A 25,432-nucleotide genomic window follows, 5' to 3' on the forward strand; every position below is an offset into this window, starting at 1 on the left:
TCTACTTCTGAGGCAGTGTCATTGTTGTAGTTAATGTAATGTTGTAAGAGTTCTTGGTAGCTGGAAGAACAAATCTTCCAAAATAACTTTTCATCTTCAAGAGTGTCTTGGCTTTTCTTGGCCCTTCCTTCAGCTGGTCAAGTACCACAGAACAAAGTAAATATTCTGTTGAGGATAACTGAGGTTGCTTTAAATCTATAAATCCATTTGGAGAGAATTAAAATATTTAAAACATTAGACCTCCTACTCCAGGAACATTGCTTATCTGTCTAGATCATTACTGTCTCTCAGTAAACTTATATACTTTTCTTGTTAACCATAGTATTGCACACCTGTTTTGGGATTAGTGCTATATTATCTTAAATGATATTTTTAAAGTTTTTATGTTATGCACTATCTTTTAAATTTTAATTATTTAATGGGATTTATAAGAATAAAATATAAATTGTTTTATGTTTGACTGAAGATGACTTTTAGTTGTTTTCTTTGCTTGACTTGATCTTTTTTGAACATGGAATATGTATGGAAGGGCAATGCCAAAGAATGTTCAAACTACCATACAATTGCACTCATTTCACATGCTAGCAGGATTATACTCAAAATCCTAGGCTTCAGCAGTACATGAACCAGATGTACAATCTGTGTTTAGAAAAGGCAGGGAAACCAGAGATCAAATTGCCAACATTGATTAGATGATGGAGAAAGAAAGAGAGTTCCAGAAAAACATCTACTTCTTCTTCATCGACTACACTAAAGCCTTTGACTGTGTGGGTCACAACAAACTGGAAAATTCTTAAAAAGAAAGAATACCAGACCACCCTACCTGTCTCCTGAGAAACTTGTATGTGGGTCAAGATGCAACAATTAGAACTGGTCATGGAACAACTGATTGGTTCTAAATTGGGAAAGGAGTATGGCAAGGCTGTGTATTGTCACCCTGCTTATTTTTCTTTGCAGAGTAAGTACATCATGCAAAATGCTGGGCTGGATGAATCACAAGCTGGAATGAAGATTTCCAAGAGAAATATCAACAACCTCAAATATGCAGCTGATACCACTCTAATGGCAGAAAATGAAGGGAACTAAAGAGCCTGCTGATGAGGGTCAAAAAGGAGAGTAAAAAAGATGTCTTGAAATTCAACATGAAAAAAAACCCTAAGATCATGGCATCCAGCCCATCACTTCATGGCAAATAGAAGGAGAAAAAGTGGAAGCAGTAACAGATTGTATTTTCTTGGGCTCCAAAATCACTGTGGATGGTGATTGTAGCCATGAAATTGAAAGATGCTTGCTCCTTGGAAGGAAAGCTATGACAAACCTAGACAGCATGTCAAAAAAGCAGAGACATCAGTTTGCTCACAAAGGTCCATGTAGTCAAAGCTATCTATGGTTTTTCCAGTAGTCATGTACAGATGTGAGAGTTGGACCATAAAGAAGGCTGGGTGCTAAAGAACTGATACTTTCAAACTGTGATGCTGGAGAAGACTCTTGAGAGTCACTTGGAATCAACAAGGTCAAACCAGTCAATCCTAAAGGAAATCAACAATGAGTATTCATTGGAAGGATTGATGCTGAAGCTGAAGCTCCAGTAATTTGGCCACCGGATGCGAAGAGCCAACTCACTGGAAAAGACCCTGATGCTGGGAAAGATTGAAGGCAAAAGAAGGGGGCAGCAGAGGATGAGATAGTTAGATAGCATCATTGACTCAATGGACATGAATTTAAGCAAACTCCAGTAACGGAGGATGGAGAGCCTGGCATGCTGCAGTCTACGGCATCGCAAAGAGTTGGACATGACTTAGTGACTGAACAAAATGTGTGGCAAGAATTTTTTAAATCCATTTTTTGGAGATATAATTACACATTTATAAAGCACACTCTATTTTAAGTGCACAATTCCATGAACCGTAATAACGTATTCATCTATGTTACCACTATCACAATCAAGATACAAAGCATTCTGCTGCTGCTGCTGCTAAGTCGCTTCAGTTGTGTCCGACTCTGTGTGACCCCAGAGACGGCAGCCCACCAGGCTCCCCCGTCCCTGGGATTTTCCAGGCAAGAACACTGGAGTAGGTTGCCATTTCCTTCTCCCGTGCCTGAAAGGGAAAAGTGGAAGTGAAGTCGCTCAGTCGTGTCCGACTCTTAGCGACCCCATGGACTGGAGCCTACCAGGCTCCTCTGTCCATGGGATTTTCCAGGCAAGAGTACTGGAGTGGGCTGCCATTGCGGTCTGAAAATTCCCTTTTATCATTTTCCAGTCAATCCATACCTCCAACCATGGCCCCAGGAAAATACTGATGTCTTGATTGTCGTTATAAGATTAATCTTTTCTAGAGTTTCATATAAATTGAATCAGTATGTATTCTTTTGTGTCTGGTTTGTTTTATTCAGGAATATTATTTTATAGTTCTTCTGTATTGTACATATTAGTGGTTTCTTTCAGTATTCCATTGTATGGATATACTCCAATTTGTGTTTCCATTCAACTTTTGATAGACTTTTATGTATTGTAGCTTCCGGCCTGTGGCTATTCTAAATAAAGCTGCTATGAACTCATGTACATATCTTTGTGTTGGCATGTTTTTCTACCTAGGAGTAGACAGAATGGATATGACTGCATCATATATGTTACTATTAGGTGTTTAAGCTTTATTAGGATGATTGTTTACATATTATATCTTACTCTGTTTTTTTAGTTTATCTGTGTCTTTAAAGTGAGAGTTCTTGTAGCTAGAATGTTTTTTTAAACATGCTATTGCTATTGCTTTTTTCAATCTAGTCTGACAATCTCTGCCTGTCATTTGGAGTATTTGTTTAATATTTGCATTTAATGCACTTATCAATGTGTTTAGAGGTTTTTTTTTTTGGTTGGTTGGTTTAGGTTTTAAGTCTTCCATTTTATATTGTTTTCTGTTTGTTTCATCTATTCTTTGTTGCTTTTATCCTCTTTTCCTGCCTTATTTTGGAGTATTTTTTAGTATCTATTTGATCTCCACCCCGGCTTCATATATGTATAATTTTCCCCTCTTTTTGTGGTTGCTATAAGGCATTGTTTTTTCAACCTCAGGGGTGATTTTGCCCCTCAGGGGACATTTGGGCAATGTCCAAAGACATTTTTGGTTATTACAATTGGGGTGTTGATGGGGGTAGGGCTGCTATTAGCAGCTAATAATTAGAGACCAAGGATGCTGCTGAAACTCCTACCATACATGGGATAGTGCCCCTCTCCCCCAACAAGAAATGATTATCCAGTCTCCAAAGTAAGTAGTGCCAAGATTAAGAAACCCTGAATTTTAATTTATCATGGTCTAACTTCAAATATATGCCACTTCGTACAGGATGTAGGAATCTTGGGAAGTGTTTACTTCATTCTCCTCTCTTGTCCTTTGTGCAAGGCAATGCTGTTCTATGTTATATATATAATAAGCCCTACAATGCTTTATTAGATTTATACTTAGTGAATTATCATTTTTAAAAAATCAGAACATGAAGAAAAATATTTATTTACCCAATATTTCCATTTTGGTGCTGCTCATCATTCCTTTGTGTAGCTCTAGATTTCTGTCTGGTGGTATTTTCTTTCTGCAGAGGGGATTTTGTTCACATTACTTTGTAGTGCACACCTGTTGGTGATGAATTCCCTGAGCTTTTGTTCCTGTATCTCAGCTATCTTTGAATGATATTTCATTGGTTGTAGAATTCTGGATTGACAGTTTCTTTTCTCCTTTCACATTTCAAAGATATCATGCTATTGTCTTCTGGCTTGTATATTTCTGACAAGAAGTCTGTGTAAATTCTTAACTTTACTCAGCTGTTAAGTAATTTCTTTTACCCTGCAACTACTATTAAGATGTTTCTCTTTTATCTTATTTATCAGAGCTGTTTTAACATCCTTGTTGCCATTAACTCTGCAATTCTGAATCTGCTTCTGTTGACTGATTTTCCACTTAGTTATGGGTAACATTTTGCTGCTTCCTAAGCATGACTAGTGATTTTTTTTATTGGATGTTGGTTGTTGTTAATGCTGATTAGTTCACATGAGTTTTGAGTTCCAACTGTTACTTAGAAGTGAGAAGAAAAAATTTTCATGATCTAATATATATTTATCATTAAATAAACTGACAGGTTTGTAGGACATTTAAAAGAACTGACAGATTATATCCAGCTTTGTTCTCCTTGCTGTAGGAGGTTAAATTTGCTTGAAAATTAGTACAAATACTCCTGCACTTGAATTTCATTTTGCTCTTTTGATCTAGATCAACCACACTTTTCTGTTTTGAGTTGCTGTGACTGCTGGAAATTCAATACCCGATGTTCTCTCAGATAATCTTGGTGACATTAGTAAAGTGCTTTATTTTTATGTGATAAATATCACTTTTAAAAAGTCAGACTAGAGCTACTTGACAGTTTTTTCCCACAAGGTACAATAGGTCAATTTCTGAAAGCAAAAAAAAAAAAAAAAGGCAGTTATTACAAGACAGTATTTGTGATAACTTATTTTTGAAATATTTCCTTTATATAATTTTAAATCTTTCTTCTCCTTTGTATATTAGGAATGTCGTTCTTCAGTTGGAGTTCATCTTATTCACAGTGCCCCATCCCATTGACAGCAATTCTAGCTCAAATGAGACTCCTTTGAAATAGGTTCTACATGAAGTTCATTACTCCAGAGGTGTTACAACAAATGGTACTATTTGTGACAGTAGTTTACTTCATCCAAGGAAGTTTTATGTGAAGCTGATACATCTGTGGACAGCTGATAGTTTTGTAAATAGTTTATTCTTTAAACTTTGACATGACTTTCAATCATGTGATAAGGGTAATTCCAATCATTTAATATAAGTAAATCTCAATAGTTATTGTTTGAATACTAAATGTGCATTCTGTAGTTTCAAGAGTTCTGGGAAGAACAACATTTAACCTTAGAACTTAAAACATTATCTAGTAAAACTTTTAATTTAAAGATAAAGAAATCAAGGTGAATTTTACAGGGGAAATTGAAGTTTTGTGAACTTAATGATACTTGAGAAGTACTTTGCCAATGGAAGTGATTATTTTAATGTAGATATCATAAAAAACAGTAGTAGTGTAGTGATTATCACATTTTAACATGCATAAACATTTCTCAAGGAAGTTTTTAAAATTTTTAGATATCCAGACCCGAAAGTGTTGGTTCATCATGGTTGGAGTAAAGATCAAAATGACACATTTTACAAGTACCACCGATTAAGTCTAATGCAGCTGATCTGCAAACCAGTTTGAGAAAGATATAATGGAATGGAACTGCATTCAGAATTCTAGTACCTAGTTCCAATATTTGGTCACTGAAAGATCTTCTGTAAGTCACAGTTTATTCTAATTAACAACTAATAATATTGTGGTTCCACAGGTGAGAGGAGATCCTTTTCATTCTTCTGGTGAGTCATTTCATAGAGAATATAAATTTATCCATAAGCAACAAACTTGTATTCTGTCTTCTCAGTGGGTAGTCAAGATGAAGGTCCCTAGCCCAGGGTAAAGGGAAGGAAAGCTCTCATCACTCTAGGTAGATATAGTACAATCTGATGGTGGGATATGCTGGAGGAAAGGTAATATTCCATCAACTTAGGGGTAAGGAAGGAGCATCTGAGGAAGTCAGGGAGGGACAGTTTAATCACTGAGTTAGAGCATATATAATATGTACCAAACTATGTGACTTTTTAATTCAAGTTGCCCAGAAGAGGGCCATAGACTCCTCTATTTCAGGCTAACTGGATGTACTGTATTAAGAACTCATAGTGAGAGCCACTATATTTATGGGCTTGACCATGTCTGTGTAGTTGGCCACTCAAACTTTTATGTGCCTAAGACAGCATGTTTTCCTGAATTCAAACCACTTTTAATTTAAGCATTTTCTTGCTTATTAAATTATTAAAGCATACAGCATTTTGGGGGCTAACATAGTGAGCAAAGCAACAAATTGTTGTTTTTTGGTTGCTAAGTCATGTCCAACTCTTCTGCAACCCCATAGACTGTAGCCTACCATGTTCCTCTGTCCATGGGATTCTTCCAGGCAAGCATACTGGAGTGGGTTGCCATTTCCTTCTCCAAGGGATCTTCCTGACCCAGGGATGGAACCCACATCTCCTGCGTTGGCAGGCAGGTTCTTTGTCACTGAGTTACCAGGTAAGCCCAGAGGGAAAGATAGTCTTTGTTAAAAGTGGCATTTGTTTGCACAGAAAGAGGTCCTCCAAAGGGGGAATATTCCAGATATTTATATCAATACACATGATATAACTTTGGGTCTCCATTTCCTCAGCTGTAAATTGAGTAGATTGCATATATTCTTAAGATTTATTCACCCTTTAATATTCTCTGGTTCCACTGGATGCTAGACCATGAACACTTGGCTATGATGGTTTCTTTTTTAAATGACGAAGATTTTAAATTAGCCTCAAAGTGTACTCATTTCTCACTGTGAGAATCTAGAATGTTTCATGACCTAAAGATTTGCTGGATTCATTCATCATTTATTAAGATATTTCCATCAAGAATCCACAACATGCCACAGGCAGAGTACTGTGGATACAGTATTACCAAAAGGCATGATCTTAGCTCTCACAGAACTTACATTCTAGTAACACAATTAAGAACCTATAAATAAGATAATTTCAAATAAGTGCCAAAATTTCTTTCGTGAAGATGTAGTAGGGAGTAACTAATAAGTTACTTAGAACAGAATAGTGAAGAAAAGCCCTCTCGAAGAAGATGACATTTGAACTGAGACCTGAAGTATGAGGAGTTATCTATTAAGAATTGAGGAAAGAGTATTGTAAGGAGAGAGAGCGTCAAGCGTGTCTTAGTCTATTTGGGCTGTTATGAGAAAAATATCATAGATTGGGTGACTTAACAACAGAAATTTATTTCTTATAGTACTAGAAACTAAGAAGTCCAAGATTAATGTGCTGGTAGATTCAGCATCTGGTGAAGACTTTCTGGTTCAAAGACGGCATTCTCACTGTGTCCTACATGGCAGCACAGAGGGGAAGCAAACTCTCTTGTGACTCTTTTAAGGGCACTAATCCTATTCATGAGGATTCCAACCTTATGACCTAATCACTACCCAAAGGTCCTACCCCCAAATACCATCACACTGGGGATTAGGTTTCAAAATATAAATCTTGCAGGATGGGAGAGACACAAACTTTTGGTCCACGGTAAAGTGCAAAGGCCTGCCTGAAGTACGGAAGAGCTTAGTGTGTTCAGGCATCAAAAAAAAAAAAAAAAAGAAGCCAGTGGAGCTGGAGCACTATAGTCCAAGAAGATGGGAGAAGTAGACAGAGGGCAGCCCATACATACAGGATCTTATATGCCACAGAGGTAGGTTTGAATTTTATTTTCCAGGCAATGCACAGTCAATGAATGACTTTATGCAGAGTGACATGGCCTGATTTATATTTTTTTAAAAATTTGCCCTGGTTGTATGTAAATGAATAGTGTGGGTAATGAGCAAAAGCAAGAAGACCAATTAGAAGGATAACACTAGCCCAACATAGAGATAACAATGACTTGGAACAGGATGTTGGCAATGGAGCTGGAGAGATATGAGCAAACCTGAGATACATTTGGAGGAAAACTTGAGAGGACTTCCTAAAGGATGGAATGACAGAGAGGGAAAGATCCAATGATGATCGATTTTTGACTTAAGCAGCTGCATGGGGATATTAGTATCATTTATTGAGAGAGGAAAAGTTGGGAGGGGAGGGGATAAAATGAGTTTTGAGATGTCTCTTAATTATCCAAGTGAGGATAAAGCAGTTGGATATGTAATCTATATCCAACCTGGGGGAAATCAGGTTTGGAAATATAAATTTGAGAGATTATCAACATATTGCTAGTATTTTAAGCATGGTAATGGGAGGCCTGGCATGCTGCAATTCATGGGGTTGCAAAGAGTCAGACACGACTGAACTGAAGTGAATGGATTAACTTGGGGCTTCCCAGGTGACTCAGTGGTAAAGAATCCACCTGCCAATGCAGGATACACAGGTTCAATCCCTGGGTCAGGAAGATCCCCTGAAGAAGGAAATGGCAACCCACTCCAGTATTCTTGCCTCGAATATCCCATGGACAGAGGAGCTTGGCAGGCTACAATCCATGGGGTCACAAAAGAGTTGGACACAATTTAATGACTAAACAACAGTGGATGAACTCACCTAGGCTGATAATGTAGAGAGAGGTGGACAGCCAGAACTAAGTCATGGAGCACTACAATATTTACAGGTCAGAAAGGAAGATCCTACAAAGGAGACCATAGGAGTAGCAAGTAAAGTAGGAAGAAAATTAGTTTGATGATGTAGAAGCTGATGTATTAATTTCCTAAGGCTGTCATAACAAGTTGCTACAAATTGGTGGCTTAAAGTAACATACATGTATTCTTTCACAGTTCTGGATGCTAGAAGTCTGAAATCAAAGTGTTGGCGGAGTCATGCTTCCATGGAGGCTCTTGGGAAGAATCCTTCTTTGCCTCTTCCAGCTTCTGTTTTTTTCCTGGCAATCCTTGGTGTTCCTTGGCTTATACCTGGCATCATCCCAATCTCTTGTCTCTATTGCCATGTGGCCTTCTTCCCTATATGTTCATTTCCCTCTGTTTTCTCTCATAAAGGTATCAGTCATTGGATTTAGGGCCCACTCTATAGTATGAGTCATCTTAATTTGATCTTCAAAGATCCTTACTCCAAATAAGGCCACATTCACAAGTATTGGGGGTTAGGACTTGAAAGTATCTTTAGGAAGGACACAAGTCAACCTGCTACAGCATACTGTCAGTTTGTGATCAGCATCTATTCTCAAGCCCCTCTGTGCTCAAATATGTTACTCAGAAGATGGAAACTAGAGATCCTGTATTCAAGAGGCCCTTTATACAAGGGTTCTGGGTATAATTTAGGTTCCTCCATTGTGAGACTCAGAAGGCTTGCATGGAGGCTTGAAAAGCACAGGCTATGTTTCCTACAATTGTGTTTGTTAGTGTATGATTCACTTTTGGGCTATGAAACAGATGTAACTTTGGTAGGGATTTCCTGTAGCTTTGTGAGACCTGGGGTAGTAGCTTTCAGAACCGAAGGTATACCACTAGCTCCCTGAAGTCCACTCTTTAATCATTCCAATGATTTTCTAAGTACCCAATTCCTGTATTTCTATTTGAAATCCTAGAATGGTTTCTGTTTTCTCTGTTGATCTCTGATAAGTAGAAAGTGTTTCAATAAGAAAGGTTATCTGTACTAAAAAGCCACTAAGCAGGTAATAAAAGGTAGTTAAAATCCCCATGGAGTTTGTATCGTTTAATTTCAATTTCCATTTGTTCGCTGATAGTACAAAGTACTAGCACTAGTACAAAGTAGTACAATTTCTCTTTGTATCTTTTTAAGTACGTATCTTATAGGAAGCATATAGCTGGATTTTGCCTTTTGAAAGAATTAAATATGATCCGTCTTTTCATTGTGGTATTTAGGTCATTTGCATGTGATTGCCTATATTGTTAGGCTTAAGTCTGCCATCTTTTTCTATTTTTTAAACAGTCTTTTGAACTTTGTGGGAGAGGGAGAGGGTAGGATGATTTGGGAGAATGGCATTGAAATATGTATAATATCATATATGAAACGACTCGCCAGTCCAGATTCGATGCACGATACTGGATGCTTGGGGCTGGTGCACTGGGACGACCCAGAGGGATGGTATGGGGAGGGAGGAGGCTTCAGGATGGGGAACACATGTATGCCTGTGGTGGATTCATTTCGATATATGGCAGAACCAATACAATACTGTAAAGTTTAAAAATAAAATAAAAAAAAAAAACACCTTTGTCCCATCTGTCCTTTGTTTCCTTTTTTTTGCTTTATTTTGGATAAACTGAATATTTTTAGGATTTTATCTCTTGTATTGATTGTATTAGCCACATCTTGTTTTGTTATTTTATTTGCTTTGGGGATATAGTATTTATCAGTTTATCTTCAAATGATTTCATATGTTAATATAAAGTATAAGAAACTTATAAAAGTGTATTTCCATTTATCCATTGCTAAGTTTTGTCATACTTTTTAATAAGTTCCACAAATTACTTACCAATGTCATTTATAGAGATTTATATAAAAAAGAAAAAAATCAGATATATTTACCCATGGAGTTTATTACCCTATCTATGCTTTTAATTCCTTTATATATATCCATATTTCTATTGGCTATCATTTTCTTTCTGCATAAAAGAACTTCCTTCAGCATTTCTTGTAGTATGTCTTCTAGTGATGAATTGTTTCACCCTTTTTCTCTGTGAAATGTTTTTTTCTTCAGTTTTAAAAGTAATTTTTGCTAAGTATAGAATTCTAGATTGACAATTCATTTTGTTCTTTCAGTTAAGATGTAGCTCTACTGTCTTCTTACCTCTTTTGTTTATAATGAGACATCTGCTTTCAACCTCATCTTATTTTCTCTGTAAGCAATGAGTCTTTTTTTTTCTGGCTGCTTATAAAATTTTCTGGCACTAGATTAGACTATCTTCAGTATGATGTGCTTTGGTGTCATTTCCTTCATTTTCTTAGGCTTGAGCTTTGTTGAGCTCTTAGATAAGTGAGTTTTAATTTTTTTAATTTTTGGAAAAATTATACTTATGGTATAAGCTTCAAAAGAGCTTTGGCTTACAAAGGTTAGGAAAAAATTGCTTGGGCAGCGAAGAATAAGAAAGTCACCTCCAAATTCTGAGATCCATGGAATGTGTAAGACGAAATATCTGCTAGTCAACAAGATGTCAAGGGTTACCTGTGTTCTTGGGATATCCAGGCTTCAAGTAAGATAAGAGATTTGTGGTAGAGTGCAGCTTATGTATACTAAACTTATATCACAGTAAGTACTACAGCAGAAAAACGGGCTTGTACCAGCATTTGAAAGATAAAAATCGTATTATGCCATAAATCTTCTTGCCCTATGTAGAAGTAGCCCTCTTTTTCAATGTTTCATTTATAAAACTGTCATGAATGTCATTCATGTAGAAATAAAGTGAAAGGTCAGCTAGTCCAAAGAATCAACAATTCAAAAAATTCTAAACAACAAAAACCCAGATATTAACTATCTGAATTTAAGAACCTTGCAATTTAACATCATCCTAAATTAGGGAAATGTTTTTTCCGTATAGCACAGGTTAAGAAAGTGGTTTAAAAAGTACTATAGCCATAGTGTTACTGCAATTTCAAGACATTCATTGATTATTTATAAGTCAGCAGTTGATGCCAAAATGGAAAGTAGGGCTAAAGCAGTTTTAAGTATTGGAATATTGTTTCTTTTTGAACTGCTGTGCTGGAGAAGACTCAGGAGAGTCCCTTGGATAGCAAGATCAAACCAGTCAATCCTAAAGGAAATCAATGTTCATTGGAAGGACTGATGCTGAAGCTCAAACTCCAATATTTTGGCCACCTGATGCAAAGGGCTGACCCATTGGAAAAGACCCTGATGCTGGGAAAGATTGAGGGCAGGAGGAGAAGAGGGCGACAGAGGATGAGATGGTTGGATTGCATCATCGACTCTAAGAATTTGAGTAAACTCCAGGAGATAGTGAAGGACAGGGAAGCCTGATGTACTGTAGTCCACAGGGCCACAAAGAGTAAGACTTGACTGTGAGACTGAACAATAACAGGTCCATCCATGTTGCTATAAATAGCATTACTTCATTCTTTTTTTATGGAAGAATATAATAATTCCTGTATGTACACATCTTTATCCATTCATGTGAATGACACTTAAAGTTGCTTCCATGTCTTGACTATTATAAATAGTGCTGCTATGAATATCAGGGTGCATGTTCCTTTTCACGTTAAGAGTTTTCACCTTTTCTGAGTATGTCTCTAAGATTGAGATTGTTGGTCTATATAGTAGCTATATTTTTAGTTTTCTTGAGAAATCTCCATACTGTTCTCCATAATGGCTACAACAATTTACATTCCCACCAACAGTGTAAAAGGGTTCCCTTTTCTCCATACCTTCTCCAGTATTTATTATTTGTTGACTTTTTTATGGTGGCCCTTTGTCACTGGTGTGAGGTGATACCTCATTGCAGTTTTGATTTTCAATTCTCTAATAATTAGTGATGTTGAACATCTGTTCATGTGCCTGGTGGCCATCTGTATGTCTTCTTTGGGAAAATGTATTTGGGTCTTCTGACCATTTTTGTTTGAGGTAGATGTCCTTTTCATTATAGGGGACTGGAATGCAAAAAAAAAAAAAAAAGAAGAAGTCAAGAGATACCTGGAGTTACAGGCAAATTTGACCTTGAAATACAAAACAAAGCAGGTCAAAGGCTAAGAGTTTTGCCAAAGAAATGCACTGGTCATAGCAAACACTCTCTTCCATCAACACAAGAGAAGACTCTACACATGGACATCACCAGATGGTCAATACCAAAATCAGAGTGATTATATTCTTTGCAGCCAAAGATGGAGAAGCTCTATACAGTCAGCAAAAACAAGAACGGCAGCTGACTGTGGCTCAGATCATGAACTCCTTATTGCCAAATTCAGACTTAAATTGAAGAAAGTAGGGAAAACCACTAGACCATTCAGATGTGACCTAAATCAAATCCCTTATGATTATACAGCAGAAGTGACAAATAGATTCAAAGGATTAGATCTGATACTGTGCCTGAAGAACTATGGATGGAAGTGTGTGACATTGTACAGGAGACCATCCATCAAGATCTTCCCCAAGAAAAAGAAATGCAAAAAGGCAAAATGGCTGTTTGAGGAGGGCTTACAAATACCCGAGAAAAGAAAAGATGCAAAAGGCAAAAGAGAAAAGGAAAGATATACCCATTTAAACTGACACTTCCAAAGAACAGCAAAGAGAGATAAGAAAGCCTTTCTCAGTGATCAGTGCGAAGAAATAGAGGGAAACAACAGAATGGGAAAGACTAGAGATCTCTTCGAGAAAATCAGAGATGTCAAGGGAACATTTCATGCAAAGATGGGCACAAAAAAAAATGGTACGGACCTAACAGACGCAGGAGATATTAAGAAGACGTGGCAAGAATACACAGAAGAACTATACAAAAAAGATCTTCATGACCCAGATAATCATGATGGTGTGATCACTCACCTAGAGCCAGACATCCTGTAATGTGAAGTCAAGTGGGCCTTATGAAGCATCACTACGAACAAAGCTAGTGGAGGTGATGGATTCCAGGTGAGCTATTTCAAATCCTAAGAGATGATGTTGTGAACGTGCTGCACTCAATATGCCAGCAAATTTGGAAAACTCAGCAGTGGCCACAGGACTGGAAAAGGTCAGTGTTCATTCCAATCTCAAAGAAAGGCAATGCCAAAGAATGGTCAAACTACCACACAATTGTACTCATCTCACACGCTAGTAAAGTAATGCTCAAATTCTACAAGCCAGGCTTCAGAAGTACATGAACCGTGAACTTCCAGATGTTCAAGCTGGATTTAGAAAAAGCAGAGGAACCAGTAATCAAACTGCCAACATCCGTTGGATCATCAAAAAAGCAAGAGAGTTTCAGAAAAACATCTACTTCACTTTAGTGACTATGCCAAAGCCTTTGACTGTGTGGATCACAATAAACTGTGGAAAATTCTTAAAGAGAAGGGAATACCAGACCATCTGACCTGCCTCCTGAGAAATCTGTATACAGGTCAAAAAGCAACAGTTAGAACTGGACATGGAACAACAGACTGGTTCCAAATCGGGAAAGGAGGATGTCAAGGCTGTATACTGTCACCCTCCTTATTTAACATATGCAGAGTACATTATGAGAAACGCTGGACTGGATGAAGCACAAGCTGGAATCAAGATTGCCGGAAGAAATATCAGTAATGTCAGATATGCAGATTACACCATCCTTGGGGCAGAAAGTGAAGAACTAAAGAGCCTCTTGATGAAAGTAAAGAGGAGAGTGAAAAAGTTGGTTTAAAGCTCAACATTCAGAAAACTAAGATCATGGCATCTGGTCCCATCACTTCATGGCAAATAGATGGGGAAACAATGGAAACAGTGACAAACTTTATTTTTGGGGGCTCCAAAATCACTGCAGATGGTGATTGAAGTCATGAAATTAAAAGACGCTTGCTCCTTGGAAGAAAAGTTATGACCAACCTAGACAGCATATTAAAAAGCAGAGACATTACTTTGCCAACAAAAGTCCATCTAGTCAAAGCTACGGTTTTTCCAGTAGTCATGTATAGATGTGAGAGTTGGACTATAAAGAAAGCTGAGCACAGAGGAATTGATGCTTTTGAACTATGTGTTGGAGAAGACTCTTGAGAGTCCCTTGGACTGCAAGGAGATCCAACCAGTCCATTCTACAGGAAATCAGTCCTGAATATTCATTGGAAGGACTGATGCTGAAGCTGAAACTCCAATACTTTGGCCACCTGATGCAAAGAACTGACTCATTGGAAAAGACCCTGATGCTGGGAAAGATTGAAGGCGGGAGGAGAAGGGGACGATAGAGGATGAGTTGGTTGGATGGCATCACTGACTCAGTGGACATGAGTCTGAGTAAGCTTCAGGAGTTGGTGATGGACAGGTAAGCGTGGAGTGCTGCAGTCCATGGGGTCACAAAGAGTCGGATACGACTGAGCAGCTGAACTGATATGAGCTGTCCATATGTTTTTGAAATTAATCCCTTGTTGGCTGCATCATTCACAAATATTTTCTCCCAGTTCATAGGTTATCTTTTCATTTCCTTATTTTTTTTTTTTTGCTGTGCAAAAGCTTGTTTGATTAGGTCTCATTTTTAATTTTTACTTCTATTTCTTTTGACTTGGGAGACTGTAGATGCAACTTCTTGATAAAAGATAGAGCACAGACTTCATGGGCAAATTAGAGGAAGGGGCTGTTAAGAATATTTGTGTGTGATGATTACACACACATACACACACACACACTCTTCCCCTAAGTCTGTCTGTTTTTGTTCTACTTTTTAGCCGAATAGTGAACATGACTGGCTGCAGTTTTCAAGTCATTGGAGAATTGACTCACCATAATATCCCATGGTAATATTGTTTGTTATCATATAGGCACTAAAGGCTGATATTATAACATTTAGAAATAAGCAGGAAAAAAACCTGCTGTTCTGACCAAACAATATTAACAAAAATCCCTTTTCTCTTATGTAAGTCTAGATGTTAAATAGTATGAGTAGCACAATTCTTCATAGAAACCAAAAATGTCTCAATATCAGGCAACTAGACAACATTATGTTTGGTAACATTAGAATCACTGGCTCAAAACGAACCACACTGTTAAAGAAGACTAACCTCACCTCTATTTGTTAGCTATTTTTTTCTCCAGCAATACCTGCTTTAATGACAGGCCCTTAAATGAGTTATTTAAAAATGTCAACTCACATACAGGTGGTCAATAAACACATGAGGAATGCTTCAGTTCAGTTGCTCAGTCATGTCCAACTCTTTGCGACCCGATGAATCGCAGCTTAACATTGCTCGTTATTCAGTTCAGTTCAGTCACTCAGTCGACACTTTACGACCCCATGCATCACAGCACGCCAGGCCTCCCTGTCCATCACCAACTCTCGGAGTTCACTCAAACTCATGTCCATCGAGCTGGTAATGCCATCCAGCCATCTCACCCTCTGTCGTCCCCTCCTCCTATTGCCCCCAATCCCTCCCAGCATCAGAGTCTCTTCCAATGAGTCAATTCTTTGCATGAGGTGGCCGAAGTATTGGAGTTTCAGCTTTAGCATCAGTCCTTAGAGAAATGCAAATCAAACCTACAGTGAGGCATGACCTCACACCAATCAGAATGGCCATCATCAAAAAATATACAAATAATAAATGCTGGACAGGATGCAGAGAAAAGGGAAACCTCCTGCACTGTTAGTGGGAATGTAAACTGATACAGCCATTATGGAAAACAGTATAGAGATTCCTTTAAAAACTAGGAATAAATCTACCATATGACCCAGCAATCCCACTACTCAGCACATACACTGAGAAAAACCACAATTCGGAAAGACACATGTACCCCAAAGTTCACTGCAGCAGTATTTACAATAGCCAGGACATGGAAACAGATGAATGGATAAAGAAGTTGTGGTACATTTATACAATGGAATATTACTCAGCCATAAAAAGGAATGAATCTGAGTCAGTGGTAGTGAGGTAGATGAATCTAGAGCCTCTTAAACAGTGAAGTAAGTCAGAAAGAAAAAACAAGTATTGTGTATTAGGCCATATATATGCAGTCAAGAAAAATGGTACTGATGAACTAGTAGAGAACAGACTTGTGAACACAGTAGGGAAGCTGAGGATGGGACAGACTGAGAAAGTAGCAATGACATATATACACTATCGTGCGTAAAATAGCTACTGAGAAGTTGCTAAATAACACAGGGAGCCCAGCCTGGTGCTCTGTGATGACCTAGAGGGATGGAATGGGGAGAGTGGGGGCGGCTCAGGAGGGAAGGGATATATATAATTAGGAGTTATTAGTGTTGTAGAGCAGTGTGCATGCTCAGCCCTGTCTGATTCCTTGCAGCCACATGGACTATAGGCCATCAGGCTCATCTGTCCATGGGATATTCCAGGAAAGAAGACTGGAGTGGGTTGCCATTTCCTTCTCCAGGGGATCTTCCTGACCCAGGGATTGAACCCACGCTTCCCTAATATCTCACCTGGTAAGGAATCCACCCACAATGCAAGAGACCCCGGTTTGATTCCTGGGTCAGAAAGATCCCCTGGAGAAGGGATAGGCTATGCACTCCAGTATTCTTGTGCCCCTTGTGGCTCAGCTGGTAAGGAATCCACCTGCAATGGGGGAGTTCAGTTCAGTTCAGTCACTTTTTTTCAGTCCGACTCTTTGCAACCCCAAGAATCGCAGCACGCCAGGCCTCCCTGTCCATCACCAACTGCCAGAGTCTACCCAAACCCATGTCCACTGAGTTGGTGATGCCATCCAACCATCTCATCCTCTGTCGTCCCCTTCTCCTCCTGCCCTCAATCTTTCCCAGCATCAGGGTCTTTTCCAATGAGTCAACTCTTCACATCAGGTGGCCAAAGTATTGGAGTTTCAGCTTCAACATCAGTCCTTCCAATGAACACCCAGGACTGATCTGCTTTAGGATGGACTGGTTGGATCTCCTTGCAGTCCAAGGGATTCTCAAGAGTCTTCTCCAACACCACAGTTCAAAAGCAATGGGGGAGACCTGGGTTCAATCCCTGGGTTGGGAAGATCCCCTGGAGAAGGGAAAGGCTATCCACTCCAGTATTCTGGCCTAGAGTGTTCCATGGAGTCCATGGGGTGGGCAAAGAGTCAGACACAACTGAGCAACTTTCACACTTCACACTCCTGCATTAGCAGGCAGATATTGAGCAATCGGGGAAGCCCCACTGTACAGCAGAAACCAACACAAAATTGGAAAGAAATTTTTTACCAATTTAAAAAAAAATTTTTTTAAGAACAAATTTTACTAACAAATTGGAAAAAGAAATTTTAAAAAATATCAACTCTGTATCTGAAATCAACTTTTTGTACTATAAACGGTAATTATAAGTCCATTAAGGAAATAGAAAAAATAGAATTTTTATTTTTCCTTTTCCAGGGATATGATAAACCACCTTATTTAGACAAACTTTTCTGTTTGAAAAGCTAAAAGGTTGACGGACTTCTTAAAAGCACTGAAGGCCAAACAAAGGAAGAGGTCAGGAAGTCAGTCACTGAAAGAAAATGAGAAAAATAATCTGAAATAAAGTTTGTCAGACTGGGATTTTTAAAAACAGCGTACTATGCTGTTTAGAAAACATCTATTTAAAAACTAATGTAGATATAATATTGGATGAAATACTTTTAAGGCAAAAAAACATATTAGTGACAGTCACTTTGTAAAAATAAAATCACCAAGAATAGAAAGCAATTTTAAATTTGTATGTACCTCAAAAGTAGAACTGACAAACATTTTTAAAAAGTAGACAAATCCACAATCACTGTCAGATTTCAGCATTTTGTGTCTCAATAACTGGTAGAAAAAAGCACAGAGAATAATTAAGGATATAGTAGATTTGAAGAAAGTCAATCTAATTGTGCATTGTAGAATACTGCACCCAACAACTGCATAATACATATCCTTTTTGAGCCCACACATAACATACTAGTTAGATGATATATTGGTGCGTAAAGCATATCTTAACAAATTTCAAAGTACTAAAATCAGATTGTTTACTTATTCCATATATCATGTGCAGTTGTATGCTAATTGTATCTCAATAAAGTTATAAAAATTAATTTTATATAAAATGGTATAATCACTACGTATTATGTACAGTGAGGTATCAAGGAGAAAATTATGTCTTCCTTAACCAGTTCAGAGTAGGGAGCATACCATAATTTATACAATAAAATAATTCACATTTTAGTTTGTAATACGCATATCAAAAAACTAATTTTTGAATAGATGTCACTAATAAAACTTCTAAAGTTCTGAAATTTTTTGAATGAGAAGTATAACAAGGGAAACATCAAGCTAGGAAAATCATCAAAAGGAAAGGAAATCATCAAGCAAGGAAAAATCATCAAAATTGACTACAATTTTACAAGTTTTCTTGCAGCCTCACAGTCATTTTGATTCACAAAGCCGCCTTCCCTGGTTAAGTTCTATTATAGTGAAGAGTCCTAGATTAAAAAACAAAACCTCCATGTCCAGGAGATGTTGTATATTAACACAATTCAGTTGAACATGTCAAAAAAATAAATGTTATTATAACCTACTTCTATAACAGGAAATTATATAACACAAATCCAAGCAGTAGTATTTTTTCCTTTTTTTAATTATAAAAAAAATGGTGTGTTAGATAAAATTTAGGGGGAAAACCCATCCATACTTTTCCATATTCCCCCATCCCAACACAAGCAGTTTTATTTGGGAATTACTACTTTCTAATTTATCCATATACATTCACATTAGCTATAATGAGTGTACAAATTTTTATTTTGTCTTTGTACTTAAACTTTGTTCAAGATATTCAATGTTTTTACAGTTATTCAAATTATACCTTTTTAAAAGGCTACATAGTAATCCCATTGATGTGTTATCATTTGGGTATTTATATTAGGCACTGAAACTATGCATCTGGGTTACTCCATGGTTCCCTGTTACACTTACTGTTCTACCTGTATAGATCTTTTAAAGTTTATTCTTCTCTCAAACTGTTTTCTTAGGATAAATTATCCAATATTGGGAATCAGTGGGTATAAACATTTTCCTGGCTCCTGAAACGTATTACTATAGTGCTTTTCCAAAAGGCAGAAATCTAAGTACAAGGTTGCTAGTAGTACATATGGGTATCTACTTCATAAAAACCATACTAGAAGTGTTAACTTTAAGTAAATAACATTTTAAACTCAATTAAAATTTTACCCCAGGACAATCCCTCAGTAATTTACAGACTTTGGAGGATCGTTCACTTTCTGTCTGTTGCTTCAGGAATTATTTCTTCATTGAAGTTTACTAATGTCTGATCACAAAATCATTTTATATTCCTTTTTTAAGCCCTTGAGTTCTGCTTTAACAGTCTTAAACTGTTATATGGAAAAGGCAATAACTCCATTAATAGAAACCAGCTTAATTTAGAATTAAACTATGAATGAAACAGTGTTGATAAGGAAACCAAATTACACAATGACAAATAAATACCTAGAGCTTCCCAAGTGGCTTAGTGGTAAAGAATCTGCCTGCAATGCAAATTTATCTTATAAAATGTAATTATTGAATGTTCTTATCTTTTATTAAAAGTTACAAAAATGTTTATTGTAAAATAGTACAGAAGTATACACTGTAACTTGTGATAAATTTAATGATGGAAACACTCCATAACTGATAGCAATCCTGCAAAAATTTTGCCAGAATATTGTCTTAAAGACAAATTGCCGTGTACTTTATAAAATGTCCCACTCAAAACAACCAAAATGCCATTTGTTTGACATATGTATTGAGTTTCTCTTTTCAAGTGGTAGTTGGTATCCAAGTTGGCTGCTACACAATTAGCATCACCTTGGGAGTTTAAGAAATATTTATTTCTGGACCCCACTTTTCACAGATTCTGATGAATTAGTATTGGATGAGGCACAGGTGTTGGTACTTTTTCTTTTATAAATCTCCCAGGTGATTTTAGGGCTTCTCTGGTGGCTCAGTGGTAAAGAATCCACCTGCAATGCAGGAGATGTGGGTTGTACCCTTGGGTTGGGAAGATCCCCTGGAGAAGGAGATGGCAACCCACTCCAGTATTCTTTCCTGGGAAAGCTCATGGACGGAGGAGCCTGGCAGGCGACAGGGTATGGGGATGCAAGAGTCAGACACAACTTAGCGACTAAACAACAACAACAAAGTAAATACTTAATTGATGAGCTCTGAAGCAAGCCCACCATTCCCCTGCTGCTGCTAAGTCATGTCTGACTCTGTGCGACCCCACAGACGGCAGCCCACCAGGCTCCCCCGTCCATGGGATTCTCCAGGCAAGAACACTGGAGTGGGTTGCCATTTCCTTCTCCAATGCATGAAACTGAAAAGTGAAAGTGAAGTCACTCAGTTGTGTCCGACTCGTACCGACCCCATGGACTGCAGCCTACCAGGCTCCTCCGTCCATGGGATTTTCCAGGCAAGAGTACTGGACTGGGTTGCCATTGCCTTCTCTGACCATCCCCGTAGTCTCATTCTTAACTGGCTCCTTTTGGTTCATGAACATATTGTCGTAAAAGTCTACTCAGTCTTAAATTTAAACTGACCAACCCTCACTCAATTCTGTAGTCCCTTCAAAGCACCTTGGAGCCCCTGTCTTGTAACTGCCAAAAAGTGTTAGTTTTTTTCCTCAATGCCTTGCTCTGTGCCATTGAAAAAGCTATTCTGAAGGTCATATTCTGTAGTTGTTAAATTGAATAGTTATCCTCAGTCATAACTTGAGACCTCTATGCAACATTCATTACCACATGTCCCACCCTTCTCACCTGTTTCCTTCCAGTCTGCTCTCAGCAATATTTCTCTTCAAAACCTTTTTCCTTTGGGCATATCAACTATTTATACAACTTAATTGTAGATGGATCCCAAATCTGTAATTCCAGCTTTCCTTCAAAGGACCAGATCTGTATTTCCAACTTCTTGGACTCTCTACTTTCAGATACTCTGTAGGCAAACCCAGCTTAAAAAATCAAAAGTCAATTCCTCCATCAGTGTACCCTACTAATGGCACTCGCACTCTTACTCTCATTTAGGCTTGAGATCTTGTTTTCGCCTCTGATGCCCTTGTTCTTTTCCTCTACCCCAGTTTGTTAGATTCCACCCTGAGAATGTTTTTTATCTCCTTTTCTGAATCCCACTGCCACCTCCCTAGATCAGATCCTCTTTATCTCCTGTTTCTACTATTATAAAAGCTTCCTTGATATTTCCAAATTTATTCTTCAATAATTCCTATTACATCATTGCCTTTTCAATCTTCTTAAAGGACAACTTTGATTACATCACTTCTCTGTATATAAACTTTTAATGGTTTCCACATGCCTCCCAAATTATGCATAGATTTCTTAATCTAAAATTTCAGATGAAGGGTAGCTATCCGCAAACAACTTTTCTGGCTATCTCATTACTTTCCTATGCTCCAGGGAAAATGAAGACACTCAATTTTCTCAACACATGCCTTGCTATCTTTCTATTCCCTGAACACATACATTGCTTTTCCTTTACCCCACTTTTAAAATTTTCCTTTCTCATCAAACAACCTCTGCCCTTTAAAACTCTTTAGGAAAGCTACCTATTAACCAGTTAAAACATTATTGTTTTAAAAAGAATATAAAATACCATGAACAAAGATACTCTCTTACTTCCATATAATTGTTATGGAATCTACTGTATTCTATCTTGAATTTTAGTTATTTATGTGCTATGCTTTTATTCATATTAGACGGAAAATAATTTGAAGGTAAAAATGAAATCTTACACAGTTTTTACCCAATACTTTTTCACTAGCTGTTCTCATTTGATACCAAATTTCATGCTGCATTTTCATGCATATTTAGTATGAGCCAAGGCCATACAGCTATACAGGGACTTGAACACAGCTGTAGTTCATGAGTATTGGCTATTACTAACACACTATAGAAAATGTAAAAAATACCATAGAAGGTATCTAAAATATTTAAAATAATAACATGTATTTTCTTCTGTACCCCAATAACAATTTGAATATATCATTATTTACTGGAATATTTTATGAATATTTCTTTATATTTCTATTTTCTTCCAATTCATTGTGGACATATTTACATCTCTAGTACTTAGCACAGTGCCTAGCACATAATAAGCTATCAATAATTTCACTGAACATTCAGAAAATAGAAAAGAATCTGAGGAATGGTATTTAATAACACAGAATGCCTGAGAAATCAAACAGAAGAATTCATTAACCAATCACTGACTGTCTTTTCTATCTCTTACTAGATAAAGCTTTTCCTGTTGATACACTGGCCTGGAAGTAATAGATTATCCACAGGAGTGGATACATAAATCAAGGAAAAAAAATTCAGGGAGAAAAACAAAGTCATGAATGCAGTTCTCCTGAGAATAAATGAAATTTTCTATGTGCACTATATATACACTGTATACACACTAGTTGTTGTCTTTTAGTCGCCAAGTCATGTCCGACTCTTTGCAAATCCATGGATGGTAGCCAGGCTCCTCTGACCATGGAATCCAGGTAAGAATACTGGAGTGGGTTGCCATTTCTTTCTCCAGGGCATCTTCCCAACCCAGGGACTGAACCCACATCTCGTGTTGCAGGCAGATTCTTTACTGTTGAGCCACCAGTGAAGCCTGATATTCACACTAGTAGAAAACGGCATATTTATTGAAATATGTGCCAGGCACTGTGCTAGATGTTAGATAATGTACCAAATGGATAGTGTACAGGTAGATAATCAAAAGCAGATGATAATATGATGGGTGCTGGTAATTCAATTATAATGGAAGCTATTCAAGTTCTGTTGAATAGCTTGTTTATACAAGTCAACATGAGAAATTTTATTTTATTCATCACTGGGTAGAAAAATATGGTATCATAGATTACCAAATATAATTAATTAATTAGGTTGTGATGGTACCTACTCTTAATCAAAGGTAAATTAGAGGGAAATTATCTTCGAAATCTTTACTACTTTACCAATTAATTAAATAAATAATTATTTAACATCTACTTTGTGCCACATTGAGAACAGTAAGTCACAGTTCTTTCTTTGCAAGGTTCATGTAACCTGATGGAAGAAGCCAGACATATAATATAAGTAATGATGACATAAAGCATTCTTCCCGAAGACTGTCATGAAGTGGAGTCTTCCTTATAATGCTGGTTTTGGAGGCCAGTACCAGTATTTACATGTTTATCTTTGTTATAAAACAAAAAAACTCTATATTTTAATGAATCATATTTGTATTTCACTGACTACACTAAAAAAAAATTCAATCCCATAAACTACTAATTGATTATACCAATGAAAAGTCTATCTTCACTCCCCCCCAATCAACACCCTTCCTATTCTCAGTGTGTCACATTTTGGTCCTCAAGTCAGACTATTCTTTACATAAATATTTCTGCCCAGATTTTGCTTCTTCTGCCTGGGATGCTTCTCAAAAAATTTACAGAAAAGGTATCCACCCTCCAAAAACCATCTCATGCAAGTTTTCTCAATTTCCAAACAATGTGAAATCACACTCTAATATGTATGGTAATTATTTTTGGTAATCATTCCTACCCCCATCTTCTGTTTTGCCTGAACATAGGCCATTTGGCAATATACTGTATGTCCTATTGGAGAAGGCAATGGCACCCCACTCCAGTACTCTTGCCTGGAAAATCCCATAGACGGAGGAGCCTGGTAGGCTGCAGTCCATGGAGTCGTCAAGAGTCAGACACGACTGAGTGACTTCACTTTCACTTTTCACTTTCATGTATTGGAGAAGGAAATGGCAACCCACTCCAGTGTTCTTGCCTGGAGAATCCCAGGGATGGCAGAGCCTGGTGGGCTGCTGTCTATGGGGTCGCACAGAGTCGGACACGACTGAAGTGACTTAGCTTAGCTTAGCTTATAAGGTTGAGGATGGACAAAGTGCCAAGCAAATATTCAGTGAAATCCAAATAACTGATTGTGCTATGAACAAAAACCACACTTTCACATTGTTTCTGAAATTTAAAAAACCAAACATATTAATGGAAGAGTAAATTAATTTTATTGACTGATGAAAAACTAAAGTGATAAGAAGTATGACTAGTATACAATAATCAGTGAGTTTTGCTGGAATTCTATTTTTATTATTTTCACTTTAAGCCAAAAGGACATAAAATTATAGACTGTTAGTGAGCTAATCATTTTAAATTTCAACAAAAACTGCATAGTTCAGCAGTTGCACAGCATTAAATATATACATTTTTGCAAAACCCTGAAAGTTTTCCTTTTGTGTTGACCTCAAAAGCTAATGGAATCACCTACACTGGTCGGATTCAGAGTTTCTTTTCCCTTTTCTGCCACCCTGCAAAGAGAAATAGGGTAAATTATTTAGAAAGTAACATTTTGGAGGGAATTTTCCTTTTAAGAATAAATGAGATCAAAGGCATTTTTGACTATGAAAAGGAAGGAACTTCTTTTTGAGTTTGTTGCAAATTTGAATTATCAGATATCAATGGTTAAAGTAGGTTGTAGAAAACAGCTATCTATTTGAATTAGTCTGGATTTACTATGATTACCAGTATCTTATTTTTTAGAGTTCATCTGCACTGTCCCAGATCTTTTTAAAAAATAAAAATTTTGATCGATGCTAAAATAAACAACTTGCTCCATATGATCAGCAAATTTGGGGAATTGCTTCCAGTAATTCAATTTTCAATTCAAGTGTTGTATAGTTCTGTTCATGTAAGACAGCATTAGAAATCTGATTTTGTTCATCAATGGGTTGAAAAGATATTACACTTTTCATATTGCTCAGTGACATATAAAAATCTATTTAATTTGCCCCAAATGAAACTCTATCAATGGTACTTTAACTTGAGCCAAAGAAAGAGAAAGGTAGCTTACAAGACAGAAAGTAATTTTTCATTAGTTACTTTTAATGTAACATTTTCTGCCTTACTCTGATTCAAAAAGCAAATATTTATTTTAAAAATATGAAAAGCACAAAGGTACAAAAAAGAAAATTTAATCATAACTATTCTACCCTCCATTTTAACCATAAATAATGGTTTGATGGGGGCTTCCCTGGTGGCTCAGTTGGTAAAGAATCTGCCTGAATGTGGGAGATCTGGGTTTGATCCCTGCATTGGGAAGACCCCCTAGAGAAGGGAATGGCTACCCACTCTAGTATTCTTGCTTGGAGAATTCCATGGACAGAGGAGCCTGGCAG

The 25,432-nt window shown here is 37.2% G+C and overlaps 1 protein-coding gene and 2 long non-coding RNA genes across 6 annotated transcripts in view; 1 reads left to right on the forward strand and 2 right to left on the reverse strand.

Moving 5' to 3' along the window:
- Positions 1-2,880: 2,880 nt before the first annotated feature.
- Positions 2,881-10,352, forward strand: LOC129650444 (uncharacterized). The gene is made up of 4 exons (XR_008713768.1): positions 2,881-3,960; positions 4,557-4,690; positions 5,393-5,420; positions 8,429-10,352. It is a non-coding gene; the product is annotated as an uncharacterized LOC129650444 (long non-coding RNA).
- LOC129650445 (uncharacterized) lies at positions 10,352-19,636 on the reverse strand. Its single transcript, XR_008713769.1, has 3 exons — positions 17,933-19,636; positions 16,676-17,717; positions 10,352-12,230 (listed from the first exon to the last, which is right to left on the reverse strand). It is a non-coding gene; the product is annotated as an uncharacterized LOC129650445 (long non-coding RNA).
- A 4,610-nt stretch (positions 19,637-24,246) lies between these two features.
- Positions 24,247-25,432, reverse strand: part of GKAP1 (G kinase anchoring protein 1) — an 86,828-nt gene continuing 85,642 nt past the window's right edge. For all 4 annotated transcript variants that reach the window (XM_055578913.1, XM_055578909.1, XM_055578911.1 and 1 more), the window contains one exon: positions 24,247-24,565. In XM_055578913.1, the coding sequence (XP_055434888.1) occupies positions 24,518-24,565 (48 nt within the window). In that variant the 3' untranslated portion in view covers positions 24,247-24,517. The remainder of the gene's footprint in view (positions 24,566-25,432) is intronic.

Source organism: Bubalus kerabau, chromosome 4 (genome assembly GCF_029407905.1).
Source record: "Bubalus kerabau isolate K-KA32 ecotype Philippines breed swamp buffalo chromosome 4, PCC_UOA_SB_1v2, whole genome shotgun sequence".
NCBI classification, from domain to species: Eukaryota; Metazoa; Chordata; class Mammalia; order Artiodactyla; family Bovidae; genus Bubalus; species Bubalus kerabau.